This window comes from Euleptes europaea, chromosome 2, assembly GCF_029931775.1.
Source record: "Euleptes europaea isolate rEulEur1 chromosome 2, rEulEur1.hap1, whole genome shotgun sequence".
NCBI classification, from domain to species: domain Eukaryota; kingdom Metazoa; phylum Chordata; class Lepidosauria; order Squamata; family Sphaerodactylidae; genus Euleptes; species Euleptes europaea.
The window spans coordinates 86,236,488-86,264,145 of record NC_079313.1 but is presented as its reverse complement, the minus strand read 5'-3'; the positions used below and the strand labels follow the sequence as shown (position 1 = coordinate 86,264,145).

The 27,658-nt window shown below is 42.6% G+C and overlaps 1 protein-coding gene across 1 annotated transcript; it reads left to right on the top strand.

Annotated features, from left to right (window-relative positions):
- TCP11 (t-complex 11) lies at nucleotides 1–27,658 on the top strand. The gene is made up of 10 exons (XM_056844820.1): nucleotides 1–105; nucleotides 5,200–5,527; nucleotides 10,752–10,878; nucleotides 11,656–11,776; nucleotides 13,736–13,956; nucleotides 20,752–20,903; nucleotides 25,108–25,325; nucleotides 25,507–25,691; nucleotides 26,243–26,406; nucleotides 27,429–27,658. Exons 1-10 carry the CDS (start codon nucleotides 1–3, stop codon nucleotides 27,656–27,658), a joined length of 1,851 nt encoding a protein of 616 aa, XP_056700798.1.

Sequence of the window (27,658 nt, the reverse complement as noted above, 5' to 3'; positions counted from 1 at the left end):
ATGTTGAGTGAGGTGGCCTTCCTAGCAGTACTGGTGGCAGCTTTTGCCTGGAGTACAATGCTCTGTGAAGATACTATCTCTGTGCAGCTGGGAAGTGGAAGATCGGTAAGAGTTTTGAAAGACAGACGATAAGATATAACTGAACTCGCTGGTTATCTGACTTCCATCCCAAGAGATGTTGGTGGAAGGGTCCTATGACAGGCCATTTTCCTTTACTGAGGTGACGCATGCAGCCTCCTAATATTTTTGGGATCTAGGTTTGTTTTGAACTATAAACTTTCCCCCCAGTTACCAGGTATTCTAAAGGTAGCGAGTGTATAGGCTTTGGTTTCACTGCCGTGTGGTAAGCTTTGTAGTGCGCAAGGTTTTTATGGAGATCACTGAGGCAGGATTTGAATATAAACAACAAAGAAGATATATTTATTTATAGGTTAGTCTCAAGGAATAGATCAGCAGCACAGTTCTCCAGGCAGACAAAGGAGAAACCTGGCTGAGGTACACACATTTAAATTAGTTTTGGCTTTAGAGAGTAGTTAGAACTTTCTTTAAGGCACAAACAGCTGTTACTGACCAGCCACAAGGCCGGATCCTTGCACACGTACTCAGGATTCCACCCACACCAGCATGCTCTTCCCCAAGAGTCAGACTAAATTGTACAAGGTTTGCTCATCCCCAGAGACAGGCTTAACTATCAGGTACTATATCTCCCACAGATATAGTTAAACTATATCTCCCACAGATATAGTTAAACTACTCTGCCACACTACCAGGCAGAGCTACCCTTCACTCTGTCTGCTCTTTTTCCTTAGCCAGACCTGAGCTGTCACCGTTCTCTCCCTAAGGCAGAACTCAACTCCTTCTCTCCTCCTTTTGTTACTGATTGTTTGGGTGGTGGTTTTCTGATTGAAAAATTAACCAAAAAAATAATTTTAAAACTCCTTCTCTCTTCCTGTGTTCCCTCCAACATTCCTTCCCCCTTCTCGAAGGTGATTGGATGCTGGAGCAGCATAGAATCATAGAGTTGGAAGGGATCACCAGGGTCATCTAGTCCAACCCCCTGCACAATGCAGGAAATTAACAACTACCTCCCCCCACATCCCCAGTGACCCCAACCCTTTCCCCACTATGCAGGATCCCACCATCAAAGCACTCCTGACAGATGGCCATCTAGCCTCTGCTTAAAGACCTCCAAAGACAGGGACTCCACCACCCTCCGAGGCAGCACATTCCACCGTCAAACAGCATACCTATGGGCTCAGCCGAGTGGCTGATTTTCCCTTCAGGGGCAGGACAGCCTTCTGTTTGTCACAGGTCCCCACTACCTCTGCTTCTTCACTAATATTGTGCCACATCAGATTAGTGAAGAATAAAATTGCACTTCTACCTGGGTTGCTGGAGCAGGAGAAAACTGATCTGACTTACATGACTAAGACCTTCTTCACTAATATTGTGCCACATCAGATTAGTGAAGAATAAAATTGCACTTCTACCTGGGTTGCTGGAGCAGGAGAAAACTGATCTGACTTACATGACTAAGACCTGGTTGGAACAAAATGAAGGAGGGAAGCTGTATCTGTTAATTCTGCCTGGTTATGTGGTCCTTCATCAACCCCATTCTGGAAGCTGGAGGCTATCATCCTTCATAAGTTTTTCCCCTTTCACAGACTCCCAGTGCAAATTAATGCTGGCTCAGATTGTGTGTTTCTCATGTTAGGTTCCAGAAACAGATTGGGTGTTCTAGTTATTTATCAGACATGTACTTCCCCACTGGGCCTAGCAGAAGTAGTCTTGGGTTTGGTACTGGAGACATCTAGACTTAATTTTTTGGGGTGATTTCAACATTCATGACAATGACATCTTGTCTAGGCTGGCTCAGGATTTTGTAGCCTCTCTGGCCACTATGGGTCTCTTTCTGGTTATGATAGCCCCGATGAATATCAAAGGACATACCTTAGACATAAGTTTTTCCACTGAATCTTTGGGGAAAGGTCTTGTTTGGGGCTGGCGGTTCAGCCTCTACCATAATGTTCCTCAATGCATAGTGAGAATGTGGAATGGGCATTCCAGAGGGGCAGGTGGGAGGTTAGGGTTTCCGGAATGCTCTGGGGGATTTTAGGATCCTAAATGACAGCCCTATTGAGGCTGTGCTGGGAGCTTGGAAGCTCCTTGAAGCTACTGACACAGTTGCCCTTCAGCCTCTTCCACTCTCAAGGTGGAATCCGCACCTTAGTTTATTACAGTGCAAGGTGACTTGAAGAGAGCTGACATCTGAGCTGACATCTATAGCAGCATTGGCAGAAAACGCAAATGAAATCTGACAGAGCATGATAGAGCTCATTGGAAGACCTATGAGGCAGCAGTGACAGCAGCAAATAAATTCTATTTCTCTGCTCTCACTGCATCAACTAGTGTTCATCAAGATCTGTGAAGGCTATCACTTGTACTCTGTATTGTTGTCCATCCTGGTAAGGACCATATCAGTGAGTTCCTAATGTCCATCACAACTCAATCACTGACTCAGGGCACTTCTTTAATCACTAAAACAGTAAAGGTGCAGATCAACAAAGCCAGAATGGAATCTTGAGCCAGACTGCTACAAGACAGACCCAAAGAAGAATACAGTAGAACTTGGTTCACTTACAGTGCATTCCTGAGAGGAATGCCTGCGCCGGGCTTAGGAGGCAACGTGGCTGAGCTGCCTCCAAAGGAGGTTTCAGCCCCGCTAGTTAGTTGCCCGGACACCGGCACAGGAGGCCCAGATGCTGGCACGGCACGTTCCTGACCTCCTAAGGGCTTTCGCCCTTAGATCTCAGGAATGCACTGTTACAGCTCATAGCTTAAACCACTTCAATATATTATCAACAACCTATAACGTCTCCTGAATAAAGATATTTCACTTTCACATACTGTGGTTGGCAGGCTTTTCCTCACTTGCAGGCAACACTCCAACTCAAAACAGCTCAACAACAATGGACTACCCAACATAGATACAAACCCAGGAACCACACAACAGATCTAGATGCCAACTTTGTCCCCTTATAGACTCAGGGTGTATACTATTATAGGACCTAATAATATCAGCTATACCATCCCGGGCTCATCCATTCATGAATCATCCAATTTAATATATGGCATCATGTGCCAAAAATGCTCTTCCACTATCTTCATTAGACAAACATTCAGAAACCAATGTGTAACATTTTAACTTTCCTGACCATACTATCGCAGACCTGACAGTCACTATTCTTCCAAAAGAAAAACAAAAACAAAAACCAGAAATCACTGTTTGAAGGTAATATACAGTGCAAAAGTATCATTAAGTACTCATTAAGAAATTAAACATTACCTCTCATCCTGCCTCAGGCAAAGACTTGGATTTCCATACTCATTATAATTTCTAATAGTTCAACATAACCTATTTTTTAGAAACTTTAGTTGGCTTTTCTTAACATATCATATTATAATCCTTTACTGATATTAATTTTATGTTTCCAACCGTCTCTTCTTTGATTAATTGATGTTATCCTTTTTCATTTACTTTGTTTATCTGTACCCCATGAGAGGCTGGGGAGAGGCCTCTGATCTCTCTCATAATCCTTTATGTATAACAATTTAATCTGTTCCAGTCCCTTACACAGATGTGGAAGATCTATAGCCCCCCACTATTATTGTAGGCATCATCTGTTTTTACTGCATTGTTTTTACCACACAATTCACTTTCTGTATTGTTCATAGTATACCTTGCCATAGATAGTTTATTGTTTGAATTGTTCTCTAATTTTGTGATCGTAGTCCTATTGCAATTGATGTCTTACACTGTTTGATAGCACTGTTTATATCCTGTAACTTTCCTGGAGTCTCAGAGAGAAAAGCACACTATAAACAAAGTAAATAAATAAATGTATGACAGAATCCACACCAAGGCTGCAATCTTGTAGGGTGGGGAGAACCCAAAGCTCCTTAGGAGCCAGGGTGCCTGCGCCGGTGTAAGTGCCCATTTAATCCACGATAAGGAGCACTTATGCCATCATGGCTGGCATCCTTGCCAGTGCCGGGATGCCATGCTGCGATTTGGCCCAGGCGATGCCTCCTGGCAGCATTCCAGTGGTGCAAGTCTCCGCGCCAGCATCCTGGGAAGCATTCCCGGGGCGTTGCTGCCTTTAGGCAGCTTCCTAACCCCTTTCGCCCTGGGAATGCCCCTTCCCGCAGTGGCGTAGCTACACCTTTTTTGTTGTCGTAGGTTAAATTTCTTTTCAGAGGCCAGGAAGCCTGTGAGGAAGCGGCGTGGCAGTGCCACTCCCGGCCGCCAACACCCCCCCCAGGGCTGCCAACCTCCAGGTACTAGCTGGAGATCTCCCGCTATTACAACTGATCTCCAGCAGATAGAGATCGGTTCACCTGGAGAAAATGGCTGCTTTGGCAATTGGACTCTATGGCATTGAAGTCCCTCCCCTCTCCAAACCCCGCCCTAAAAACCTCCTGCCGATGGCGAAGAGGGACCTGGCAACCCTAACCCCCAACTCTTCCTCCCCCTTGTAATTTTCCATAAAACTGTGCAACATGAGTTTCTTCCCATCTGAAGAAGTGAGCTCTGACTCACAGAAGCTCACGTTGGAATAAAAACTGTTGAAGAGCTGCTGGACTTGTTTTGTATTCCTAACAGCCAGCCATTCCCTATCTTTCTTCTCCCATAACATGGCAAACTGCCAGTGCAAAGAAAAGGGCAACTTATTATTATCTAATTATTATTATTATTACGTAGCCGTGATAACTTCGTCAGGAGCAAGTCATACTCGTGAGACGGAAGAGCAACAATAATAAATCCTTCAGCATAACGTTCCAACATAGGGGGGAAAGCGCTTATATGACGGTTGATTCTTTTTTCGCTAGATGGCATTCCAGCCACTTTCAGGCTGCCCTTGGGAATATCCCATTGTAAGGGGGTGGGGGTGGAGAGCTCATATTCCCAAAAGCAACAGAGAAAACAAACAAACAAACAAACAAAATAATTATTCATGAAATAGATCTCATTTCGGGACAAGTCTCTTTAAAATGTTCCTTAAAGACAACGCCTTTCTCCGTTTCTGCGGCAATTAGTTTGGTCCTAAAAGCAACGGGTTATTCTCGAGACGTGGAACAGCCCATTTAGGATCAAAATAGGGGTAAGGAGGCTCTCTTACTTTTTTTTAACAACTCTAGACTCGAGAGAGGATCTTTTCATTCTTCACCCTGGAGACAGCGGAGGGGAGTCACGCGTCAGAGGGCGACGAGCGCTTTGCGTTTGCCCTGCCTCCAGAGTTTGCGTTGAATGGCAAAATAACCCCCCCTACTGACACTTCGTTGGTTGCGCTCAGTTTGAATCCGTCGGGGCAAAACGAGGCCGCGACGCCAACGGACGCCCTAGAAACAACGGCGGTTGGACTGTGGCGGCCTGAGAACACCGGCTGTGCCGCAGCTCCCTCTCCCTTGGTCATCGTCGCCAGGCTCTGCCTCGTCTCCCTCTCTCTGCTCTCCCCTCCCAGCGAAGGTGAGAGCGGCTCCTGCCGCTTCTCACCACTCGCCATTTAATTAATTCTCTCGCCCCGTTGCCTCGCCAAGACCTGATGGGAGGAAGGGCTTTTCGGGCACAGGGTTGCTCGGGATCCGTTTCTCCTCCTCTTGAACAGCGACGCTCACGCAGATTTAGCTAGGGGGGCTGAATACCTGGAGCAAGGACAGCTGAAGGAGGAGGTTTTTTAACGCCCCCTTTAGGGAACCACCTAATAATACATTGAAAGGTGGAACGACAGACAGAACTTCAATAGGTGCTGCGTTCTTCCACCACTGCATCACCATGGTGGGGGAAGGTGTAGCCGTTAAATAGCTACTTGGCTTAGTTGCCAACTGGTTTGGGAAATTCCTGGAGATTTGGCAGTGGAGCTTGGGGAGGGGAGGAATCTGAACACGTATAATGCCATAGAGTCTACCCTCCAAAGCAGCCATTTCCCCCCCCCCCCGGGGGATTGGTCTCTGTGATCTGGAGATGATGTAATTCTGAGAGATCAATAGGCCCCACCTGGAAGTTGGCAGCCTTAACTTGGCATCTACTGTAAACACACAGGACTGGGGGTGGGGGGAGAGATTGGGAAGCTAATGGGGGAGGCAAAAGAAAAAGTATATTTTTAGGAATTTCATGAAGGCGCTAGATTCCTTAGATGTGGAATCTCTGTTGTTAACTGCCTGACATATTCTTTTTGACAATTTGCCTTTAGGCCTCTTATCTTTAGTTGGCTCATCTATATGATGTCTAAAAACTTCTGTTGCATTTTTAAAAAGTTTGGCCCTGATCTACTTGACTACTTTCAGGGGTTGGATAATGCACTGTATGTGTTATCCGAGGAAATAAAACTGGGCAGGAGAGATAACATGGTTTATGCCAAGTCCTGTTGAAGGAAGAATAGATATTGCTGTTAGACTAGTTACAACATGCATGGATTTATAAAACATTCAGCCTTAAAAAAAAAATAGAGGGGGGAAACCTAGGGCCACTGGACAGGGCAGGATGAAAGGATCACCATTTGTCCAAGGTGGATATATGCTTTCGTTATATAAACACTTAAGTAAGATACCGATTTGTAACATAAAGTTAAGTGCTGGGACAGGACATGGGATATGGACCGCCACTTCTTTTATGCAATCAATCTGTGTCTTCCATTAGAAACAAGATGCCTAACTGTGAAGAAAAGACTGCCTCAAGTGACTCCAATGCATCTCAGAACACAGACTGTAATTCCAAAAGAACGAGGGAGGGTGAAGAAAGTCTTGCTGGAAATGTACCCAACCGCTCTCTGCCTGATTTCCCACTTTGTACGTTCAGTTCAGATGGAATGCTAGAAAAATTGGGAGTCCTTCATATTCGAGATATGTTTTACTCAATTCATTGTATAATACAGGCCCAGACAAATGTTCTGAAAAGGATTCTGCACCCAAAATGTAGAAGCTAGACTAATTTTTACTCATGACATCACCAGGCCCTGCTGCATATAGTCATGATAAAAAATAGTACACCTTTTGATTTGTGCTCGACTACATTCAAATTTAATTACAAAAATTGGTTTTCTTTGCTATACTTTATGGCTACTGAATATGGATTTGACCTCAACATTGAAATCCAAGTTTTTAAAATCAGAATTGGGACACGTGCGTCAGAAACTGGCCAGATTTAATTAATTTAAGCAAATGTTCCTGCTTCAAAGATTTATTTGTTTACTCCAAAGATATGCCCAGGGCCTGGGGATGTGTATTTACTACTTAGGTAAAGCTTTGGCCAGATTTTCCCTTCTCCAGGTTAGAGATGTAAAATTTCCAGAAATTTTCAAGGCGTGGGAGAACGGAGCGCTTTCCCCCAGAAAAAAATGGGGAGAAATGCAATATATGCAATACTTAATTTCCTATCAAACTGAAACTTCTTTTTCTGCTTTACCAACATAAAATGCATTATTCATAACTTAGCATATACAATTGTACTATTGACAGGTTTATGGAATTTAAAAGTATAAATGTATCACGTCTGTACTTTCTCAGATATAGATGAATGGAAGACATTCACTCAAATAGGAAACTGAGAACAATACAATAGGGAAAAGAACCTGCCCAACACCCCTAACTGGTGGGGAAGTGACATCTAGTGACACTCCCTATCTGGCACCAAGCATTGATACTTGTCATTAGTTTGCTTTTAAAATTAATTCATCAGCACTGAAAATGGGTCCATTGCATTTATCATCTATATACTGATAGGAAAGTCAGCCAAATCTGAGGCTGCTTGAATCCAGAGACTGGAGTGGTGAACGGGCAAGACAGATATTCCTACAAATCTGAAAAACGCCCCAAATTTGCAGAAAATTTATATCTAAAAAAACACATTGAGAGGTTTTAAAAAACCCAAAATGATAAAACGTGCACCTGTAGCAAATACTGTTGTTTATGCAACAGAGTCCCTCAGTGGCTGTTGCTAGGCAACCATAGTATTTCAGGCTGGGTTCTGTCGGAGAGGGAGCAGAGTTCTTTCCAGGTCTATTTTGGCTTTTATAGCCCTTGAAGTGTCACTTCATTTCTTGTCCTATCCCCTGAAATGCTATGAGGTGTTGCTTTTCTCCAGGTGGTTCTTGTTGCAAAACTGCTGACAAGGTGTTGTTGTCCACTCTGGTTCCACATTATCCTTACCTAGGCCTTATCTTGGGCTTGTAACTTAGGAGCTGGATATATCAGTCAACATCCTTCGACTACTTCTCAGTTTCAGCGCTAATCTTGAGGACTGCTTCTGCAAACTAGGTCAGAGATTACCAGCGCATGATCCAGTTTGCTATGGAGAGCAGGGGTCCCCAGGGAGAACACTAGCATTGTTGGTAACTCCTCTTAGTCTGGTTTTGGAGATAAGGACTCCCTTTGGCCTTGAGACACTCATGCAAACTACCACTAATAAAGCTGATAGCAAAAGCAAGACTAAAATATGTTTAACAGGACAAAGCAAAGGCAAGGCATATAAAACAGATCAACTAAAAAAGAAAAATGTTTTTTCATTTTTTTACAATCCAATATTAGCCAAAAAAGAACATTGCTTGGTCACGGGGCAAGAACAGACCCCATATAAGGGCCATAATACCCATTAGGTTGGTCTGTTGCACTACCTGGAAGGTAGGTTTCAGAAGGTGGTGTTAGGGGACTGTTCTTAGCTCTTTGGCTTGTGGAGTCCCACAAGGCTTCATCTGTTCCCCTACGATCTTCAGCATCTACATGAAGCTTCTTGATGATGAGAGCATCTGGAGATTTGGGGGGGGGGTTGTCACCAATATACAGATGACACTCAACTCTGTCTTGTGTTTCTGGGGGATCCCAGGGAGACTAGAAACTCTGAACTAGTGCCTGGAGACACTTTATGAGTGGATGTGGGCTAGTAACTGAGGCTTAATCCTGGCAAGATAAGAGTGCTACTGGTGAGCGGGAGGTCTGACCCAGGATTTAAGGTGTCACCCATTCTAGATGGGGTTGCACTGTCTAATTTGGGGATGCTCTTGGACCCAGGCCTAATTGCTAGATAAGCAGGTGGCAGCTGTGGCCAGGATTGCCCTTTACAAGCTTCAGCTGGTTAGCTAACTGGATTTTCCTGGGAAGAGAAGATCTGGCCAGTGTGATGTATGCCCTCGTTACATCTAGATTGGGTTACTGCTATGCACTCTGCCCTTGAAAATTGTTCAGAAATTTCAATTGGTATAGAATGCTGCAACTAGGCTGTTAAATAAGTCGGAGCTGTATCGCTCCAATCTTGGCCCATCTACATGGACTCCCAGTTTGTTTCCAGGCTCAAGTAAATACCACACATAGCTTGGGACCAGCATACTTGAAGGACCACCTACTCTCATATATACCTATCTGGCCACTACAGTAATCACCTTAGGCTCTGCTTCAGGTGCCCCTGCCTTCTGAGATTAGGAAGGCAGCAACCTGAGAGAGGGCCTTCTCAGTCATGGCATCAAAATTATGGAATGGTCTCCCCAGGGAGATTGGTCTGACCCCTTCTGTTACCAACTTCCACCAGCAAGTGAAGACCTTTGTTTCATCTGGGGTTTCCTCAGTGACCCCTCCTTCCTGCCCTATATTTTACTTGCTGTTTTGTGTGCTTTTAGAATGCTTGTTTTAACCTATTAGCCACCTTGGTGGCCCTGATGAGGGCTGAAAGGCGGGGTATACGTTTTGTAAATAAATAATCCTTATACCTTTGCAACTAGAAGGGCTAGAGTCTTGCTTTTTAAAAATATGTAGGCAGGGAATGACTACATGCAATAGTTTGTTATAACTCTATAGCAATATAGCTATTACCAATTTTTTTAAAGCCTGAAAAAGTCCTCCAGAACTTTGTGGGGGGAAGCTACCATGGTGTGCTGGAGCAAGGGAAGCGTGGAGAAATGTGTGGATGCTCCATTGCTTCTGCATTCACAGCAACAGTAAGCTTCAAGGAATATTGTCTCTGTGGAAGCTGCTTTGGTAAGAGTGGACAGTTTACTCAGGCAGATTGTCTGGCAGGTGCAGAGAAGGAATAATCAGGATCAAGTTTCTTAGTGAGGATTAGACGGAGGCACCTCATTTACTGCCCATTCCAAAATATTATTTACTCAGAAGTCAGCCATATCTAGTTCAAAGGCAATTCCTACTTATGCTTAGGATTTCAACCTTTTAATACATTTGCCTAAATTTTGTGAAACTGACTTAGGGCAACCCAGTAGGGTTTTCAAGGCAAGAGACTGACAAGAGTTGGTTTGCCATTGACTTCCTCTTTCTAGTGACCCTGGTATTCCTTGATGGTCTCACATCCAAGTACTAGACAGGACTGACCTTGCTTACTTTCTGAGATCTGACCAGCCCGGGCAGTTCAGGATACTTAGTATATTTCAATTCAGTTTGTGACTAAGACAAATAGAGCCATGTAAGGGCAGTCAAATGGGATAGACATACCTTCTGTTACTGCTACTTGCTGGAACTACAAGAAAGGGAAGAATTCCACTCCATTATTTGTGTAGGCTTGATTTAATGTTGCGCGCACAAAAAACCCTATTAAGTCACAGTATATGGGCTAGAGGCAAGTGACTGGCTTAGCATGTTACAAGCTGTGCATGCAACTTTTAATCCTACACAAAGGAGTGGAATTCTCTCTTCTCTTGTACATTCCTGTCACTTCAGATACACAAATGCCGTTCTATTTTATTTTTATGCAGCTCCCCAAAGCCTTTCCATGTCAGAGCTCCTGGAAGCAGCCAATGAACTTTCAAAAATGACCATAGCACATGAAATTGTAGTAAACCAAGATTTCAGATTACAAGATGTGAACCTCTTACCAAACAGGTAGGTTTTGTTAATTTTTCCATGCTCCAGACAGTTTCCAGTTATAAATATTAGCCGTTTGAACTCTTAGCTTTTGTATAAGCTAAATATTTGTAAATATTTTTGTATAAGCTTCATGTTTCTCTTTATTGAAGTCCTTGTCCTTGATAAATGAGAAGCATTGGTGAAACTAGACACAACATTCTATTTTAGAAAGGCTTCGACAATAGAATGTTTAGAAAGCCTTCGACAATATTCTATTTTAGGCTTTAAAATGGCATTGGTGGCCCCATGGCAGAAATGAGGGTGCCATCACATCTAGTTTGGACCTGGCTTCACTTTCAAAATGCCTGCTGTTCCCCTACCTTATCCTTTAATGGGCTTTTTTTTATTTCCCCTGCCAAGCCACATTGTGGCTAAGTGGAAAAACAGAAAAGTGAGGGGGGGGGTCCTTGCCATGGGGAGGTTCCTAGTCATATCTGCACTTTTGCAAATGTGCAGTAGGGAAGAGGGGAAGGAACGGGGTGGGGGATGCATGCCTTATGAGAACAGAGGGAGAAGTGGATGCAATTCCTGCCCATTCTCACACCAGTTGTTTCTGCTGTTGTGATATGGGGTGCATTTTCACAGCCTTGTCTGCAAACAGCCTCAGAACGTTCGTAGTTAGAGCATCTTTGCTTTTATGATGGGGAAGGTTTTAATAGATTCTGAACATCAATACTTAGAGATGCTGTATGACTTTTTCTGTTCCAAACTGAGTAAAAGAGGTTAATATCAACTGCTTTTGATCCACTACAGTTTGGAAGGCAGAGTCAAGGAGGCGCTGCACAAAGCTTTTTGGGACAGTCTGAGAGAAGAGCTTTCCAAAACACCACCAGACTATTCCCATGCTATCAAACTAATCCAAGAAATCAAAGAGGTAAATTATAATGGAGGGAAATATCATTATTTGTTCTTTACCTCTTGAGTTTGTGAAAAATATGTCATTCTCCTTTAGTGGGGGCATCCTTGCAAGGTTTTTTTTTCACTAACTCAGAAGGACAGTGCTGTGGAAATTGAGCCTTTCTAGTTCCTGTGTGGGAAGTTCCCTGGGCCATACCTTGTCTTGTCAACAGGACATTTTTTTGAGCTCCAGGTGTTCTTGGGCACTCAGCAAACTTTTCTTTCCCCCTCTCCTACCTTAGCCAGCTAGGGAGTGAGCTGACAATATCTAAGGTGGCTTTTAAAAGACTGCTCCCTTTGCAGTTGCCTCATAGCTAGTGTCTGATGTGACAGGAACAAAGAGACAGTTCCTGTCACATCAGTTCCTATGAGGCAACCTTTGCAGTTGCCTCATAGCTAGTGTCTGATGTGACAGGAACAAAGAGACAGTTCCTGGAGGTATGGCAGGAAATCCCTCAAGAGGAGCCTGGAAGGAACTGCAGCAGGACAGGTTTCCAGTGGCTCTACCGTTGCTCTACGTTTTCCCCGCCAAACTCTTCAGTAGCTGCCATTTTATCTGCCCCCCTCCAGGCAGATAGCAATGGCAACAACTTTAATCAAGCTGCACTGGGCCAAAGTTGGGGACAAGTCCCTGCTGGATGCATGGTCTCAAGGAAGTTAAATGGAACTATGCCTTGCTACTAGCCCAATTCTCCTTGCCCCTAATTCTTGATGTGGCTTCTGCCAATTCTGATTTAATTGTACCTCACTTTTCTCCCCAAAGGACAAAAAGTGGCAAAACAAACCACAACGAAGATGTTACACAGCTGGCATGAATGGCCTTCCTACTCCCTCCCTGCATCTGTATTAAGCAGGCAGTGATTCTGGACATAAAAGTAGACCTTATTCAAATGCAAAAAAAAAAAAAATGAGAAGAGGTGTAACAGTTGGTGGAGGCTCTGCCTTCTCACATTCTCTTCCACTCAGGCCAGCCTAGCAAGGGCTCAAGAGGGGGAGAGACCCTGGAAATGACCCATGCTTAACTTCCACTTCTGGCCGGAAAGTGCCTGACTCTGTGCTTTGTAAGATTTACATGGCCTCCCAGGCTGAATAAACATCCAATAATGGGTGTGCTACTAATATTATTTCCAGAAGAGTTATTCACACATCTGGAAAACCTGACATCGTCTAAAAGTATGATTCTGATGTTGAGCTGCCGGGGGTACAAATAAATACTATTTATCTGTAAGGAAACTACCTTCTAAGTCCCTCCCTTCTGTTTATAGTTAGGTGTACCTCTTGTTCAAAGTAGTTATAAGTTATTAAGAGGCTTACAGATCTCTGAGATTCCAAACATGACCTGGGAAATTTCCTCCCTAGGAACTAGAAAGGATCTAGCTAATCTTTACTTATTTATTTATTAAAACATTTATATTTCACCTTTCCTGGTGGTTCAAAGCAGCTTACAATAGTTATAAACAGTTTCAGTTCAAAGCGGCTTACAATAATAGTTATAAACATTTTCAGTTTAAAAGAAAAAATAACAAGCCCCAAATCCCCCCCCCCCCGCGGCAAACAGGCAGGCCCAGTATTTCATTTTAGTGTTATGGAGGTAAAGTCATGAGAGTTCCAAAAACAGACAGTAACTAATGTAGTTTGAGGAGGAGATATTTAATGAAAGGCCATTCCATTTGTTCGAACACTCAAACCACAATTTGCCAGTTAGTTCAAATCTCTGCCCATAGTAAGGATACAGTCAGCTATAGAAAGTTGCTTTCTGTGGTCAGCCTTGTGTTAAATCAAGTTACCTGGAGAATAATTTTGAAATCAAATCCTAATTTTATTTATTGTTTTGCTACTTGTAGTGCTATATTACCTTTGATTCTTGAGCATTCTGGATCACAGGTCCAGATGTGAACATTTGCTTGTACAAATAGTCGTATTTTATTCTGCGTAGAGCCTACTATCCCTGATCCTGCCCCGGCAGACCCGATTGCGGAATCAGATTCAAGATGCTCTAGACGTAGAGCTAATAAAGCAAGAGGCTGAGCATGGGGCTTTGGACATCCCCGCCCTTACCACATATATTCTGGGTATAATGGCAATGCTCTGTGCACCTATCAGAGATGAGGAAATACAGAGACTACGAAGCATATTAGACCCTGTTCATCTGCTCAGGTGAGTACTATTGGCTTGGATAAAGATAATTCTGCAAATCAGGGGTTTCCATCCCTTCTTTAATGACAGCTACTTTGTAATGAAAAATATCCTGAGCAGCCCTCCCCCGGCATGTTACTAAGTTTTGTTCTATGCTAGAAGCAGAACATGGAAAAGAAAGAGTACCAGAAACAAAGGTATCAAGCCAAGCAGCACAGAGAAAAATCCTAGAAAATATTTCTTTTAAAAGAAAAAGAATAGAACAGATCTTTTGTGATCTTTTCTGGGTCTGGATGCATGAGCTACCCTGCAACAGCTGAAAAGCTATTAGAAGCTCACAGGCTACCTGTTAGAAACCCTTGTTTTTAAATAGATAGATAGATAGATAGATAGATAGATAGATAGATAGATAGATAGATAGATAGATAGATAATTTATTTACGGCCCTTAGCCAGATAAAACAAGATAAAACAGAAAACATGGGCTAATAAATTCTTATAAGACTCGGACTGTAATTCTTTGTTTGTAACACTTAAAGAAAATTACAGCTGGGACACATCTGTCAAATCTGTCATAGAAAGAGGCTGTTCTATGGCACTGAATTTTCATTGCTGCCATGCAAAATTTCGCAACCTGAAGAGTGATTGATGGATTATCCCCTTGTAGGAGCATCTCAATCCTTTCTCCTGCCCTGTCAGGTCCCATTCTCGATAAGAGGGGCTCAATAAACTTCGAACGGGGTAATGTATAAAAATTGCAGTTCAGGAGGTCATGCTCAACAGTTTCTAAGTTCCCTGATTTGCAGGGGCAGAATCTCTCCTCCCAGGGTGTCTTCTTAAATTTCCCCTCTAGCATAGCAGAAGGTAAGACTGCACATCTAGCCAGGGTAAAGGCCCTTCTATAATTATTAATCTCTAAATAGTGGAGATAGGCTTCTGGTGCTAGGATGTATTTAGAATGGAGGGGTGCCATGAATAGAGGCGCCCTTGCTAAATCTGCTTGTCTCTCAATGTGTTTAATCCTTTGGGATATAATTAACTTAGTTTGTTCCCACCCTAACTGAAGTAGTGCTAGGGGTGTAAAACCCAAGTTATTTAATTTGTCTTCTATGGCTATCACCCATTTTGACCTAAAGGTGTCACAAAGAATCAGTGGGAGAAGACCATTAGGGTTGAAGTTAATTTTTAGCCAGAGATAAATCGAGGACAGGACAATCCTTGCCTCCACCTTCACCATGCCAGTTTCTAAACGGATCAAAGCATTTGGAACACATCTTGGAGATTTCCGCTAGGGTGCTGAACTGAGTGCCACGTCTCTTGAGGGCTCTCAAGAGAACCAAGATTCGTTCAAATCTAGGGTGTAATCCTACACCCCTACCCGATCCTAAACAGTGGATTGGGAAACAGGACTTCTGCTGCTGCCCACAAAGTACGGTTTGACCCCCAGTTTTGCCGAGAGAGCCATCGTGGACTCTTGGAATCCTGGGCGAGGTCCCGTCTGGCTGAGGGGGAACCATTGCCGTGAACGTTTTCTTTGGAATTTAGGCTCAGCTCTCCCCTATCTATTACCATCTAAGCAACGATATTTAAGCAAGAATACCTGCTCTTCTAAAATCTGAGTAAGTAACAAGAATTCTTTTGTTTTACCTGGAATTGGAAGCTTTGAAGGAGTGGAAAAAAATATCTATAGAATCCAAATCCTCCCATCTGAGATTTGGTTGACTCTTTGAAATTTAAAAACATTCGATAAGCCAACAGGATCTTAATCAAATTGATGGGTGGATAGACACAACAATCGGGACTATTTGAATGACGGTATAGCCACCAATCAGAAATCCTGAAGTGCAAGGAGGAGGGACAAGCAGATTCCCCCCTATTTCCGGGAGGAGGCATTTCTGAGTAAATAAATTCCTTTGCCACGTCTTACCCGGAAGTATCAGCTGTCGTCTGCCATCGTGAGAACATTACGGGATTTGAGACCAGATGTGTGGCATTGTGTAACTGGCAAATACTTCCCCAGTTCCTAGGCAAAAGAAAGGAGACAGACGTGCAACTTTTTACTCTACCCCCCGCAACATCATTCTACAACTCAACATATCCCTGTCTGGATTTTACAAATTAAACTTCAATTAACCACCAGAAGTGGCAACCATGGAAAGTGAGATTAAATATATGGATTGTCTCTTCTCTCTGACAAACAACACCTATGAACTTGCTACTCGAAAAATGGATGAAATTTTGGGAGATCTTAAGGACATTAAAGTCCGGATTATGACAATGAGATCTGAGATGAGAGAAGGAAGCTCCCCAAATGATAAACCATTAAATGAAGAATACTGCAAAGGAGATGGAGAGCTACGAAGGATTTCCGAAGGATATATATCTGCAAGAAGAAACCCGACTGATAACCATGGAGATGAATGTGAGCGACTTGGATTTTTGGTTGTATGTACTACCTGATGAACTTTTCAAAGTTAACTGGGAGAACTTAAAAGGGCAAATAGCTGGAAATACCGGGTTTTTCTCTTCGCCTTGGGGATGGAAGAAAATTTGTTGCAGATTCACTATCTTACATCAATTTTCACAGAGGGAACTACACTAACAACTTCCATGGATGCCCTTCAACGTTTAAAGCTTCTGGGAAAGAGAGGAAGATGTTGGAAATTTAAGATAAAGAGACTGGGTCAAAGAGCTTAGTTTTTTTTTGGGATTTAACTAAAAAGGTCTGATTAAACTGTTTGGCTTTGATAAAAACAGAATAATTAATGACATCAATATAATTGACAGTCATTAGATATGTGGGAGAAACGGAGAAATTAGGATATTCATTTCTAAAGGAGGTTAAAATGTTACATATTATCTAATCCATTTTTATTTCTATTTTTATATATCTGTTCTTTTTTCCTTTCTGTTTTTTATTTTGTCTTTCTTTTCTCTTTATTTCAAAATAGGTAAATGAAATAGTAAATGTTTATAAACGTTTGTAATAATATTAGGATTAGAATCTTAAACAAAGGAGATAACAAATAAATGATAAGATTGAGGGAGGTGTAGGGGAAGTTTTTATATTTTATTTTTTATTATCTATATATGGATGTATTTTCAACAATTATTAATTAGAATCTATATTTTGATGTTTACTTATATTGATTGTTGAATACTCTGATTACTATAGAAAAATAATAAAATTTTTATTTAAAAAAACACATCTTGGCAATTGTAGGGCAGCTCTAAGGAACTTGGATTGCACACGCTCAATGGGAGTAAGACAAGAGGGTGGGGAATCGAGTTGTGTTCCATAAAGCATTTGTGCTAGGGTTTTCGCCTGATAAAGTTTAAGTGCTGCTGGAATGTAATGTGCCCCTTTGGTCCGGAGGAAATTGATTATTAATCGAGCTGATCTTTCCCCCAAATTGGCTACATGGGTATTATGGGCCAACTTGGAGCCAGATGCCTGGATTGTCATTCCAAGATATTTATATTGGGTTACCTTTTCCAGCCTGTGGCCGTTAATGCTCCACCTCCTATATTTAGGACATCTACCAAAGGCCATGACTTTTGTTTTATCATAGTTGATCATCAAGCGTTCCTTCTCGCAAAACGTTGCCACTCTCATAAGCGCCCTCCTTAGACCAACTGGCGTGCTTGAAAGAATTACCGCGTCATCGGCGTAGAGCAGTATATTTATATGCCTGTCCGCCAGTTTAGGAGGATGCAAATCCGGTGCTTTCAACGAACTAACTAGATTGTTTATATAGTAGGCAAAAAGCTGGGGGGCGAGAAGACAACCCTGCCTAACTCCTCTATAGGTGTTTATGGGGGCAGTAAGATGTCCTCCTCTATTACACCTGACTCTCAGTGCTCTATGTTCGTGTAGGGCTCGCAGCAACATCAGGAGCCTTTTGTCTATGTTTGTGGCTTCAAGCTTGTCCCAAAGTAAAGGTCTGGAGATCGAATCAAATGCTGCCCTGAAATAAATGAATGCCGCATATAAAGAGGATTTTCCCTTATTCGAGTATTTCTCTGCTAGATGTTGGAGGACAAGGCAGTGCTCTATCTTTGCTCTCCCTTCCCTAAAGCCTGCCTGTTCTATTGCCAAAATGTCCACTTGGGTGAGCCAGAGAGTTAATTTGTCTAGCAGGTCTCTTGAGTATAATTTGCTAACAACACTTAGGAGACTAATAGGCCTATAGTTGGACGGGTCCTTCCTACTTCCTTTTTTATAAAATGGGATAACTATTGCCAGCCCCCAATCTTTAGGGATTCTTCCAGTAGAGTCTATGTAGGTAAACAATGCTGCTAAAAAGGGGGCCCACCAATCTATATTCTCCTTAAGCAGCTCAGGGGGGATACCATCATAACTAGGGGCTTTGCCCTGTTTTAGTTGGTTAATAAAGGATTTAACCTCATTTGCCGAGACCGGTGGCCAGGAGGGAGTCTTTGACGGGTCAAGGCTATAGGGGCCCAGAGGATGCACGTTGTCATAAAGACTCTGAAAAAATATGACCCACCTATCCACGGCCACACGTGAATCTAAAGGTGAATTCAGTAACTAGCCTCCAAAATAGGGATGTGTTTTTGGCCTTGGCCGCATTAATCAATACTCTCCAAGACTCCTTACAGTGCCCCTTTTTCTTTTGATGGATTAAAAGTTTGTACGTCTTTTTAGCCCTTGTTTTAAATATATAATTCACCAAAGTTAACCCAAAAGAAGACATTACCTTAGGATCTTAGATGTATATGATCCTAGGGATTTTGAATTTATGAAGGCTGTCACATGACAGCATCTTATGGGTGAGGGAGAGTGTAAAGTTGGTGGGATTTTATGTACAGTTTTTAATATTTACAATTTGATTAAAGAGCCTTTGATTGAATATAATTTTAGATTACTTTGCAATTGACCTTAATATTTCTACATACAAGGTTTTTCTTTCCTTTTTACCCAATCTCTTTTGTTACCTGGTTTGTTTAGAGTGGGTTGAAATTCTTCTCCCCTCCCCCTTTTTTGTTCATTTTCATTGTTTAGTAGAAAGACAGAACAGGAACTTCAGATCTCTCCTGACTTGGATGGGGTTAAAGTCCTCTTGAAAAGCCAGATTGGCAATTTAAGAGTGCTGCTTGACACAGTGGTCACCTTAAAAAACTAGGTTGTTGCTGTGGCTCAGAGTACGTCTGCCCAGCTCTGGCTGGTGCATCAACTACATTTGTTTCTGGGTCAGTCAGATATAGCCACAGTGATCCATGCCATAGTTACATGTAGACTGGATTGCTGCAATGTGCTCTACTTGGGGCTACCTACCATTGAAAAGTTTGGAAGCTGCAGCTAGTGGCTAGACTGCTGGTCCAGGCCAGCTATCGGGACCGTATGCCCCCATTCCTACAGCCATTATACTGGCTACCGATCCACTCCTGAGCCCAATTCAAGGTGTTGGTGTTGTCCTTTAAAGCCCTACATAACTTGGGACCAGAGAAGAGCTGTCTTCTCCCATACATTACTGCCTGGGAATTAAGATCACAGGGAGATGCTCTCCTGACTGTCCGACCAATTAAAGATGCTCGTTTGGTAGGTACACAAGAGAGGACCTTTTCTATGACAGCCCCAAATTATGGAGGTGTGCTTGGCCTGCTCATTGTCAATATTCAGGAGGCAGTTGAAGACAGTTTTATTTAAGACTGCACTTTGATTGATTTAGCTTTTATTATTGGCAATCCTAATTGAATTTTTAAACTATGACTTCAATAGTTTTTAAATTGTTGTTTATTGTGTTTTTATGTTTTATTTATATTGTAAGACATCTTGAGTTCTGCAAGAGAGAAAGGTGGCTAATAAATGTTTTCAATAAATAAATAAAATGATAGCAACTGAATGTTGAATGTGATGGGCATCTTTCTTGCTTTTGTGAACTGTAATAAAAACTAAAAAAGTTATAGTCTGATATGTATACTTCCACATTTATTTATAACATTTTAATGCTGCTTTTCCACGCAGTCAGGGTCCACAGGGTCTCTATACTTTAACACTATCACTGTGTCAGTCATCTTGAATTGCGAAAGCATTAATTCTAGCTTGCTAGATGATTTACTTTATGTATCATTTTTCTCCAAATACTGCCATATTTCACCTTAAACACTTAGCAAAGATATTTGTGTCTAACTAGCAATAATTTGAACACCAGCTTGCCTTTTATGAGTATGATCTTGAATTTTTTTTAATATATCACGTGCACAGTAAGTGTACAAAGCTTCATGTTTTAATCTGATATGTCATGGTTACTCATCTAAGCCACTAGAATTCAGTATCTGTCTCCTTCATTAATGAGGAAGTTTCTTCAAGGGTAAGTAATGTGGATCCAGTCCATTAGCGCTTTGGTATATTATGGACAAAGCTACTTAGAATCACTTTAGTGAGACTTTCTACATTAGGGAGTCACCCTTGGGTAAAGAATGGAATTGCCCTGACCTGGATGGCCCAGGCTAGCCTGATCTTGTCAGATCTCAGAAGCTAAGCAGGTTCGGCCCTGGTTAGTACTTGGATGGGAGACCACCAAGAAATACCAGGGTCGCTATGCAGAGGAAGGCAATGGCAAACCACCTCTATTAGTGTCTTGCCTTGAAAACCCTACTGGGTCGCCATAAAGTCAGCTATGACTTGACAGCACTTTACACACAAAGAACGGAATTAAATCTGTGGTGTGCCGGCACATGATGATGTCACAGATTTCTTTAAAAAAGTGACTAATTTAATAGTTTGATTAATCTTCAGTGCTAGAAATGGTACTTTAGTTGAAGTATGTCTCACTTCTGTTTTCTGGGACAGAGAGATCTTTCGGATTCTGGACCTAATGAAAATGGACATGGTAAATTTTACCATACGAGCCCTCCAACCTTATCTCCAAGAGCACTCTGTCCAGTATGAGAGGAAAAAATTCCGGGAGCTCCTGAACAAACTACCAAGTACATTTATTGAAGGTGACTGTTGCCAGATCCTTTGTTGAGGGAGGTTAACTGTGGTTACAATCAAGTCCTCCATGTACACTTTATGCTAAATACACAAATGCAAAAAAGGAAACAGTGAATTTCAAATTAGCCAGTTTATAATTGAATAGCTGCTGGGAGTTAGAACTCTTCTCTGCCTCTACTGCTATTACTGATACAAGCTAAGTTATTCATTGTTGTCGCCCTCATTTTCCACACCGTGGCACAGTGCATACATACATTCATACAATGCAATATCTGCATTCATTCCAAACCACAGTTTGCAAGACTGACCGTGTCTTAGAGGTTTTCATGTTGCTCCCTTCTGTACCTCTTCTCCCCCCCCCTCCGCCCTGATTTCCAGTTCTGGAGATAATTAATGTGATTGTTACTGTGCTGCCATTTTCACTAAGCTAGAGCAAAAAAAGTTTGAAATTATAATCAGAAACTGGTTTTGTGCTAACTGTAGTTAGTGAAGAAGTCAGGGAAGATATGATATTAATCACAGTTATCTCCAAACTTTTAGTGAAGACGTCAGGGAAGATATATCAATCATAGTGATCTCCAAAATTTTAAGGGGAAAAGCTGGGGTGGGGGTTTGGAGAGGGATAGCTCTCAGTTGAGGCAGTCCAGTGTAAACATCAAGAGAGCTGAACTACCAAAAATAAAAAGTGTCAGTGTAAGTAGCTTGTCTTCTAGTAATCTCTAAAAGTTGCACAGATTCAGTGCAGCGTTAATGTTGAGTTGGCATATACCCAGTGAGCTGAAGCTCTCCTCCCTTCTGGCATAAAGCACGGAAGCAGTTTTGGAATGGATGTGGGCTAATAGACAGAAGCTTAATCTCGACAAGATGGAAGTGCTACTTGTGGGTGGAAAGTCTGAGCCAGGGTTTAAGGTGTCACTCGTTCTGGATGGGATTGCACTCTGCTTGAAGTCTGGGGATATTTTTGGACCCAAGTGTACTACTGGATAAGCAGGTGGCAATTGTGACCAGGAGTGCACCTTCAGCTGGTTATCCAGCTGCGGCCTTTCCTGGGAAGAAAAGATCTGAAACTGTGGTGCATGCCTGGGCAACATCTAGATCAGATTACTGCAATGTGCTTTACATGGGGCTTCCCTTGAAAAGCATTTGGAAGCTTCAATTGGTACAGAATGCTGCAGCCAGGATGTTGACTGAAAAGTATCATAGGTACCATATAATTCCAGTTTTTGCTTCCAGTTTCCCCCCGGGAACAATACAAAGTGCTGGTTTAGGGCTTCAAAGCCCTATATTGTTTGGGACTAACATACCTGCCCAACCATTACAATCATCTTCAGACCCTGTTTTGGGTGCCCCCGCCTTAGGCAGGCGGCAAACTGGAAGAGGGCCTTCTCAGTCATGGCACCAAAGCTCTGGAACTCTCTGCCCAGGGAAATTTGTCTGTTCCCTTCTTTTACCATCTTCTGCCAGCAGATGAAGACTTTTTTTGTTTTGCTTGACATTCCCTCCTTGACCAATGTTTTAATTGCTCTTTTTATGTACGTATTTCAACTGTTTGTTTTATTGATGTATATTTGAGGGGGGTTGCTCTTAATGGTTTTAAAATGAAAAACTGGACTTACCATGAAGGTTTCTTCTCATCAGTGGGTGAGAAGGTCTCCTTGTGTGTGCTGTGCTTCCTCCTTGCTCCATAGGCAGGGCATGTGCAATTTTTTTTGCAAAGGCTTCCACTTAGCTCCAGGAAGCACTCCACCTCCCCCGTTCATGTCTCACCAAGCTTCAGAGGGGACAGCTCCACTTCAGCATAGCCCTCTCAGCATATCAGTCTGTTCTACCTTGGAGATCTGCAACTGGAGGTTCTGTCCTATTGAAGAACAGAACAAATACTAGTTCCTGCCCCAATGGGTAGTTCCTCTCCGATTGCTCCCCAGCCAACTAGGGTGGGAAATGATACCTTCCCATCCACTGATTAGAATAAACCTTCATGGTAATTCCAATGTTTTCATTCTCCAATCAGTGGGGTATTGAAAATACCTCCTTGTGTGGGGTATTGAAAATACGGTGGGTATAGGATAGGAGAGGAATTACTGAGGAATCACCCTTCAGAGCATTCAACTGCCAAATGCTGCCTCTGCTGAGGCAAAGGTGTCCATTTTATGACTCACAAAGGTAGAGGCCTATGCCCAAGTTGCTGGGTCACAGATTTCTGCAATTAATACATTGGTGGAAAGGGCTGCAGAAGTAGCGATCACGCTCATAAATGGGCTGTCATTTTGGTGGGCATCAGAAGGTGCTGTACATTGTAAGCTAGGGAGGTGTATATGCCTTAATCCACCTGCCTACAGTAGATTATTACATTAAATTGGGTAAGAAGGAAATGAAGATCTAAAGGCTTGTGTTCTCTTAATGTAGATGAAGAGAGCATCTAACTTGTGCCAGGCATGTTACTTAGGATGGCTGGGATGTGGGGAGAAAGAAGGAAAATGCATCTCCTAATCCCTGTGAAAACGAGAGTTTACTTTTGGAATGAATGAGGGGTCGGTGTGCAGGGTCACCTAATCCTCTTGAAAGGAACAGATCTCTGATAGAACAGCAAGTTTCGAGATCCTCCTGGCTGAAGGGATTGTTATGAGAAAGGCTATCTCGACGGACAGAATTCTTAGTAGAACTAACCTCAGAGGTTCAAATGGAGGCTTACCGGTATGTAGGACTCTCAAGACTCTGCTCTGGTTAGACCTCACCTAGAGTACTGTGTTCAGTTTTGGGCACCACAATTTAAAATGTAGACAAGCTGGAACGTGTCCAGAGGAGGGCAACAAAGATGGTGAGGGGTCTGGAGACCATGTCCTATGAGGAAAGGTTGAAGGAGCTGGGTATGTTTAGCCTGAAGAGGAGAAGAATGAGAGGAAATATGATAACCATGTTCAAATACTTGAGGGGCTGTCATATAGAGGATGGTGCTGAGTTGTTTTCTGTTGCCCAGGAAGGTCGGACCAGAACCAATGGGTTGAAATTAAATCAAAAGAGTTTCCATCTAGACATTAGGAAGAATTTTCTAACAGTCAGAGCGGTTACTCAGTGGAACAGGCTTCCTCAGGAGGTGGTAAGCTCTCCTTCCCTGGAGGTTTTTAAGAAGAGGTTAGATGGCCATCTGTCAGCAATGTTCACATTGAAACAGTCTTGTGGAGGCTGGGCCCAAGGAGGTCGTGTCTTCAAACATGTTTAACATCTTTGATCACTTTCTTAGTAATGTAGGCACAGAGATCTGCGTGGAGAGAAGCTCTGTTAATAATAATGGGTAGAGTGGGAGGGGAAAATGACTCTCCAAATGCACATGCAACCCTCTGTGTCCTCCTTTGCTATTTTAGAGCTCCCTTCCTGTGGTCGAGGCCAGAGCTGGGGGAAGGGGGATGCCGTCTTGGTGGTGATACGTGCCAGGGCCTCCTGACCTTGAGAAGCAGGAGAAAATGTCAGTGGCTCTGATTGACTTCAAGAGCTTCTCCCAGCAGGCCCATCTGCCCCTGAAGTCTTGGGGCAGAAGAGAGCCTGCTGCTCACACTTCATCCATGCTGGGGTTTCAGCAGGGGAGAGGAGAGTGGCAGCTGAAGGAGAGGCGGTTAGAGTCCTTGCAGAGGTTTCAACTGGAGGCGCGAAGGCTGAGACTATTGCACTGTCCTGTCACAGTGGCTCCACTGTAGAAGCTGCTGCAGTTTTTTCTTTTCCACTCCAGGCACTGCTACTAGAGAGTGAGAGGCGCGAGGAGCCAAATACAATTTCTTTTGATGCTTCAACATTATGTCCCTTAAGGAAGCAAGAGAGCTGGAAGCTCGACTACCCAGAGTGGCTGGGGAGTTGGGAGCACCTACTTGGGTTAAGTAGAAGCCTTTGTAAAAAATCTGCATATGCCCTGCTCATGGAGCAAGTAGGAGGCACAACCCACAAACAAGGATACCTCCCCCCACGGATTGGAGAATGTGATTTTGTCATGTGTGTTTTAAATAGTTAGCCACCTTGGTGGGACTTGTGAGGTCAGAGAGCAAGATGTCACTTTTGCAAATAAATCAATAAATAATAATTTTCCAGTTCCCCCTTCAATTGCCTGCTTGGCTGTTGAGCATATAAGTAAAGGCACAAAGGATCAGCAAGGAACAACTTATGCAGGCATACGTACTTATTAAGTTCTTCTGTCAAACATCTTTCTCCACTATTGTACTTCAGGCAGCCTGCCATTTACAACCGAGTGGCTACGCACAGCAGCAGCTAAAGTATCAGCTTCTGATTTGGTACCATCGTCATCCAACTCTGAGACCAGTGGATCATCTGTTCCACCACGTGAAGTGGCTGCTGGAGAAGTTTCGATCTGTAGTCCTACCGCTGTGCTAAACCAAGCATACATGGACTTGCTGCATTGGGAACCAGGAAAAGACTATCCTGAAGTAAGAGGGGAATATGTGTATTATTACTCAAATCAGCTATGGTACACTTCCAAAGGGGTCCCTTAGGACATGTAGCATATTATTTTGCAATTAATAGCTGCAGTGTATTTCCTTGTGCTTTTGCAACTTGAGAGCCAACATGTGCTAGAAAGTTGTTTTGAGATTGTGCTTTCTTTTGTAGACTATGTTGATGGACAGAGACCGTGTACGTACCCTTCAGATGCAAGTAAATCAACTGGCCATTATTGCGGCAGTCGTACTAGTGAGCAGCAACATATGTGCAAATGTGGTGTCCAGCTCACTGGGGTGTATAGATAGACTGAAATGGGTAACAAAAGCCCTCATGGAAGGGCTTCCCAACACAAGGTAAGCTGTTTTAACTTTGTTTTAAGGAGACCTCAGCTGCCTGGGGATGCATATTGCTCTGAGCTGAAGGGCTGTGGTCCTCTCACAGAATACAAGCCATGGGAGGCAAGTAGGCAGGACTAGACTTGTTCCATAGCATCCACCCTAATGCTGTTTGTGAACAGGCAATCAGCAGCACTAACCATTTCTCTAATACAGGGAACATATCCAGCTTAACATTTCTGGATAAGTCATGACTTTAGCAGGAGCAGCAGCTAATTGTATGTTGTCACCATGCAAGTGGTAGAGAGATAGGTGAAACAAGAGCAGCTTGTGCAGAAATTGATTCAATAGCACATAAAGCACACCCCTCAAGCAAGAAGGGGTTAAAGAAAAACAGACTACTTGCTAGCTGCTGTGTTGCAAGAACAAGCACTTTTTATCTTGTATTGACGAGTCAATTTTGTGAAATAACAGCAAATTGACTCTTTACTGCCATGGTTATAAAAAGCTATCCCCAGGTAAATTTCAAGAAGGAGCCTGTGACAACGTTACATCTGTTTATGGCTTAGGTTAGAAGATGCTTTACTGGACATCAGCAATCGAATCCCTCAGGAAGTAAACAACATTCTGGTCCAGCTGGGGTACCCTGCTCTCAGCAGTGACAAGGCTGCTTCACTTAAAGGCCAGATTAGGAGCATTGCAGACAAGGACAATGCAGTACGAATGGTGATTGGTAAGTGATGAAAGTGGATTCTTGCACATCTGATGTGATTTTACACTTGAATATGAGAATGCAGTGTTAGACTAGATTATGCATGCATGGATTTCAGTTCCAGGCTATGAATCATGGTCCATATGTATAATGCTGTGTCTATCTTTGCCTTGTACATCTGCATTTCCTTGTTTACAAACTGAGGAAAATTTATTCAAATTGGAAAAGAAAAACCAATATTTTAAAACTTCTTGTATGCAGAGATTTCTTTCTCTGGAACAGCAGAGGTATATACAGCCATACAGCAGAATTTAGAAATAAATTAGCCTAAAATGTAAAACTTGAGTATGTTGTGCTCTTCTCAGTGAATTAAGCCCCAGTGCTGCTGACAAATCTACAAACGTTCTAAATCGGGGGTGGGGGGAGTGTGGAGTCATGTGTGCCTTCCCCCACAGCTATGTAGTTGCTTAATGGACTTATTTATGTATTCTACTCATTGGCACACTATAAAATTGAGGATGGCATGGATAAAAGTTAGGTTGCATGGGTCAGGTGAGCACATTTGGAGAGAGGGAGAACTGCAAACAAATATGCAATGGTTTTTTAAAAAACTGGTGATTGGCAAAAAGCTTGAATTATAACTGCACTGCTAATCAATTTTTGTTGAGTTTTAAATTGGTCCAGAGTACATGTTACTTTTGACCATGATGGTTGTTGTTTACTACGTTATACCATTTAGGACAGAGTATATCTAAAACACTTAATTCAGTAGATGAGGTAAATCAGATTAAACTCAACATCCTGTCAAATGCAAGACTTGCTTTTAAGCTTTAAAAGCCAATGTGGTTAGATTATGCATTGTGACATCAGTATTATTTGCATTCTATTTGACTACATTTCTAAAATGGTTGTGCAACACCACCCACCTGTTCTAAGAGTGTTTTATTTATAAATGTATAATATACCTTTCAATTTATTAGGAACCCCTAATGAGATGGATAGTTACAGGAACCAACTTTGTTTCTACATCTGTCTTCCTACAGAGCAACGGATTCAGACTTTTCTAGGGCAATGTGTGTCTCCTGGTGGCCAGAACTCCAAGAATCTCCCACAAGGCCTTGCTCCTGTTCAGGAAGAACTGCTGGAAGTTGGCCAGAGATTTGGCAATTTGACTGTTCATAACAGACAGGTGTTTGGTCCCTACTACTCGGAAATACTGAAGAATTTTCTGCTTCCAGAGGGGAAGAAGGCAGGAGGGATAGATTCCTCCTAA

Bases quoted from the DNA above. Each gene is read 5' to 3' on its own strand.
- TCP11 (XM_056844820.1), top strand. From the start codon at position 1: ATGTTGAGTGAGGTGGCCTTCCTAGCAGTACTGGTGGCAGCTTTTGCC. The intron at 5,528-10,751 runs GTGAGAGCGGCT...ATTTTTATGCAG, and splicing joins GCTCTCCCCTCCCAGCGAAG to CTCCCCAAAGCCTTTCCATG. The intron at 13,957-20,751 runs GTGAGTACTATT...TTTCTGGGACAG, and splicing joins GACCCTGTTCATCTGCTCAG to AGAGATCTTTCGGATTCTGG.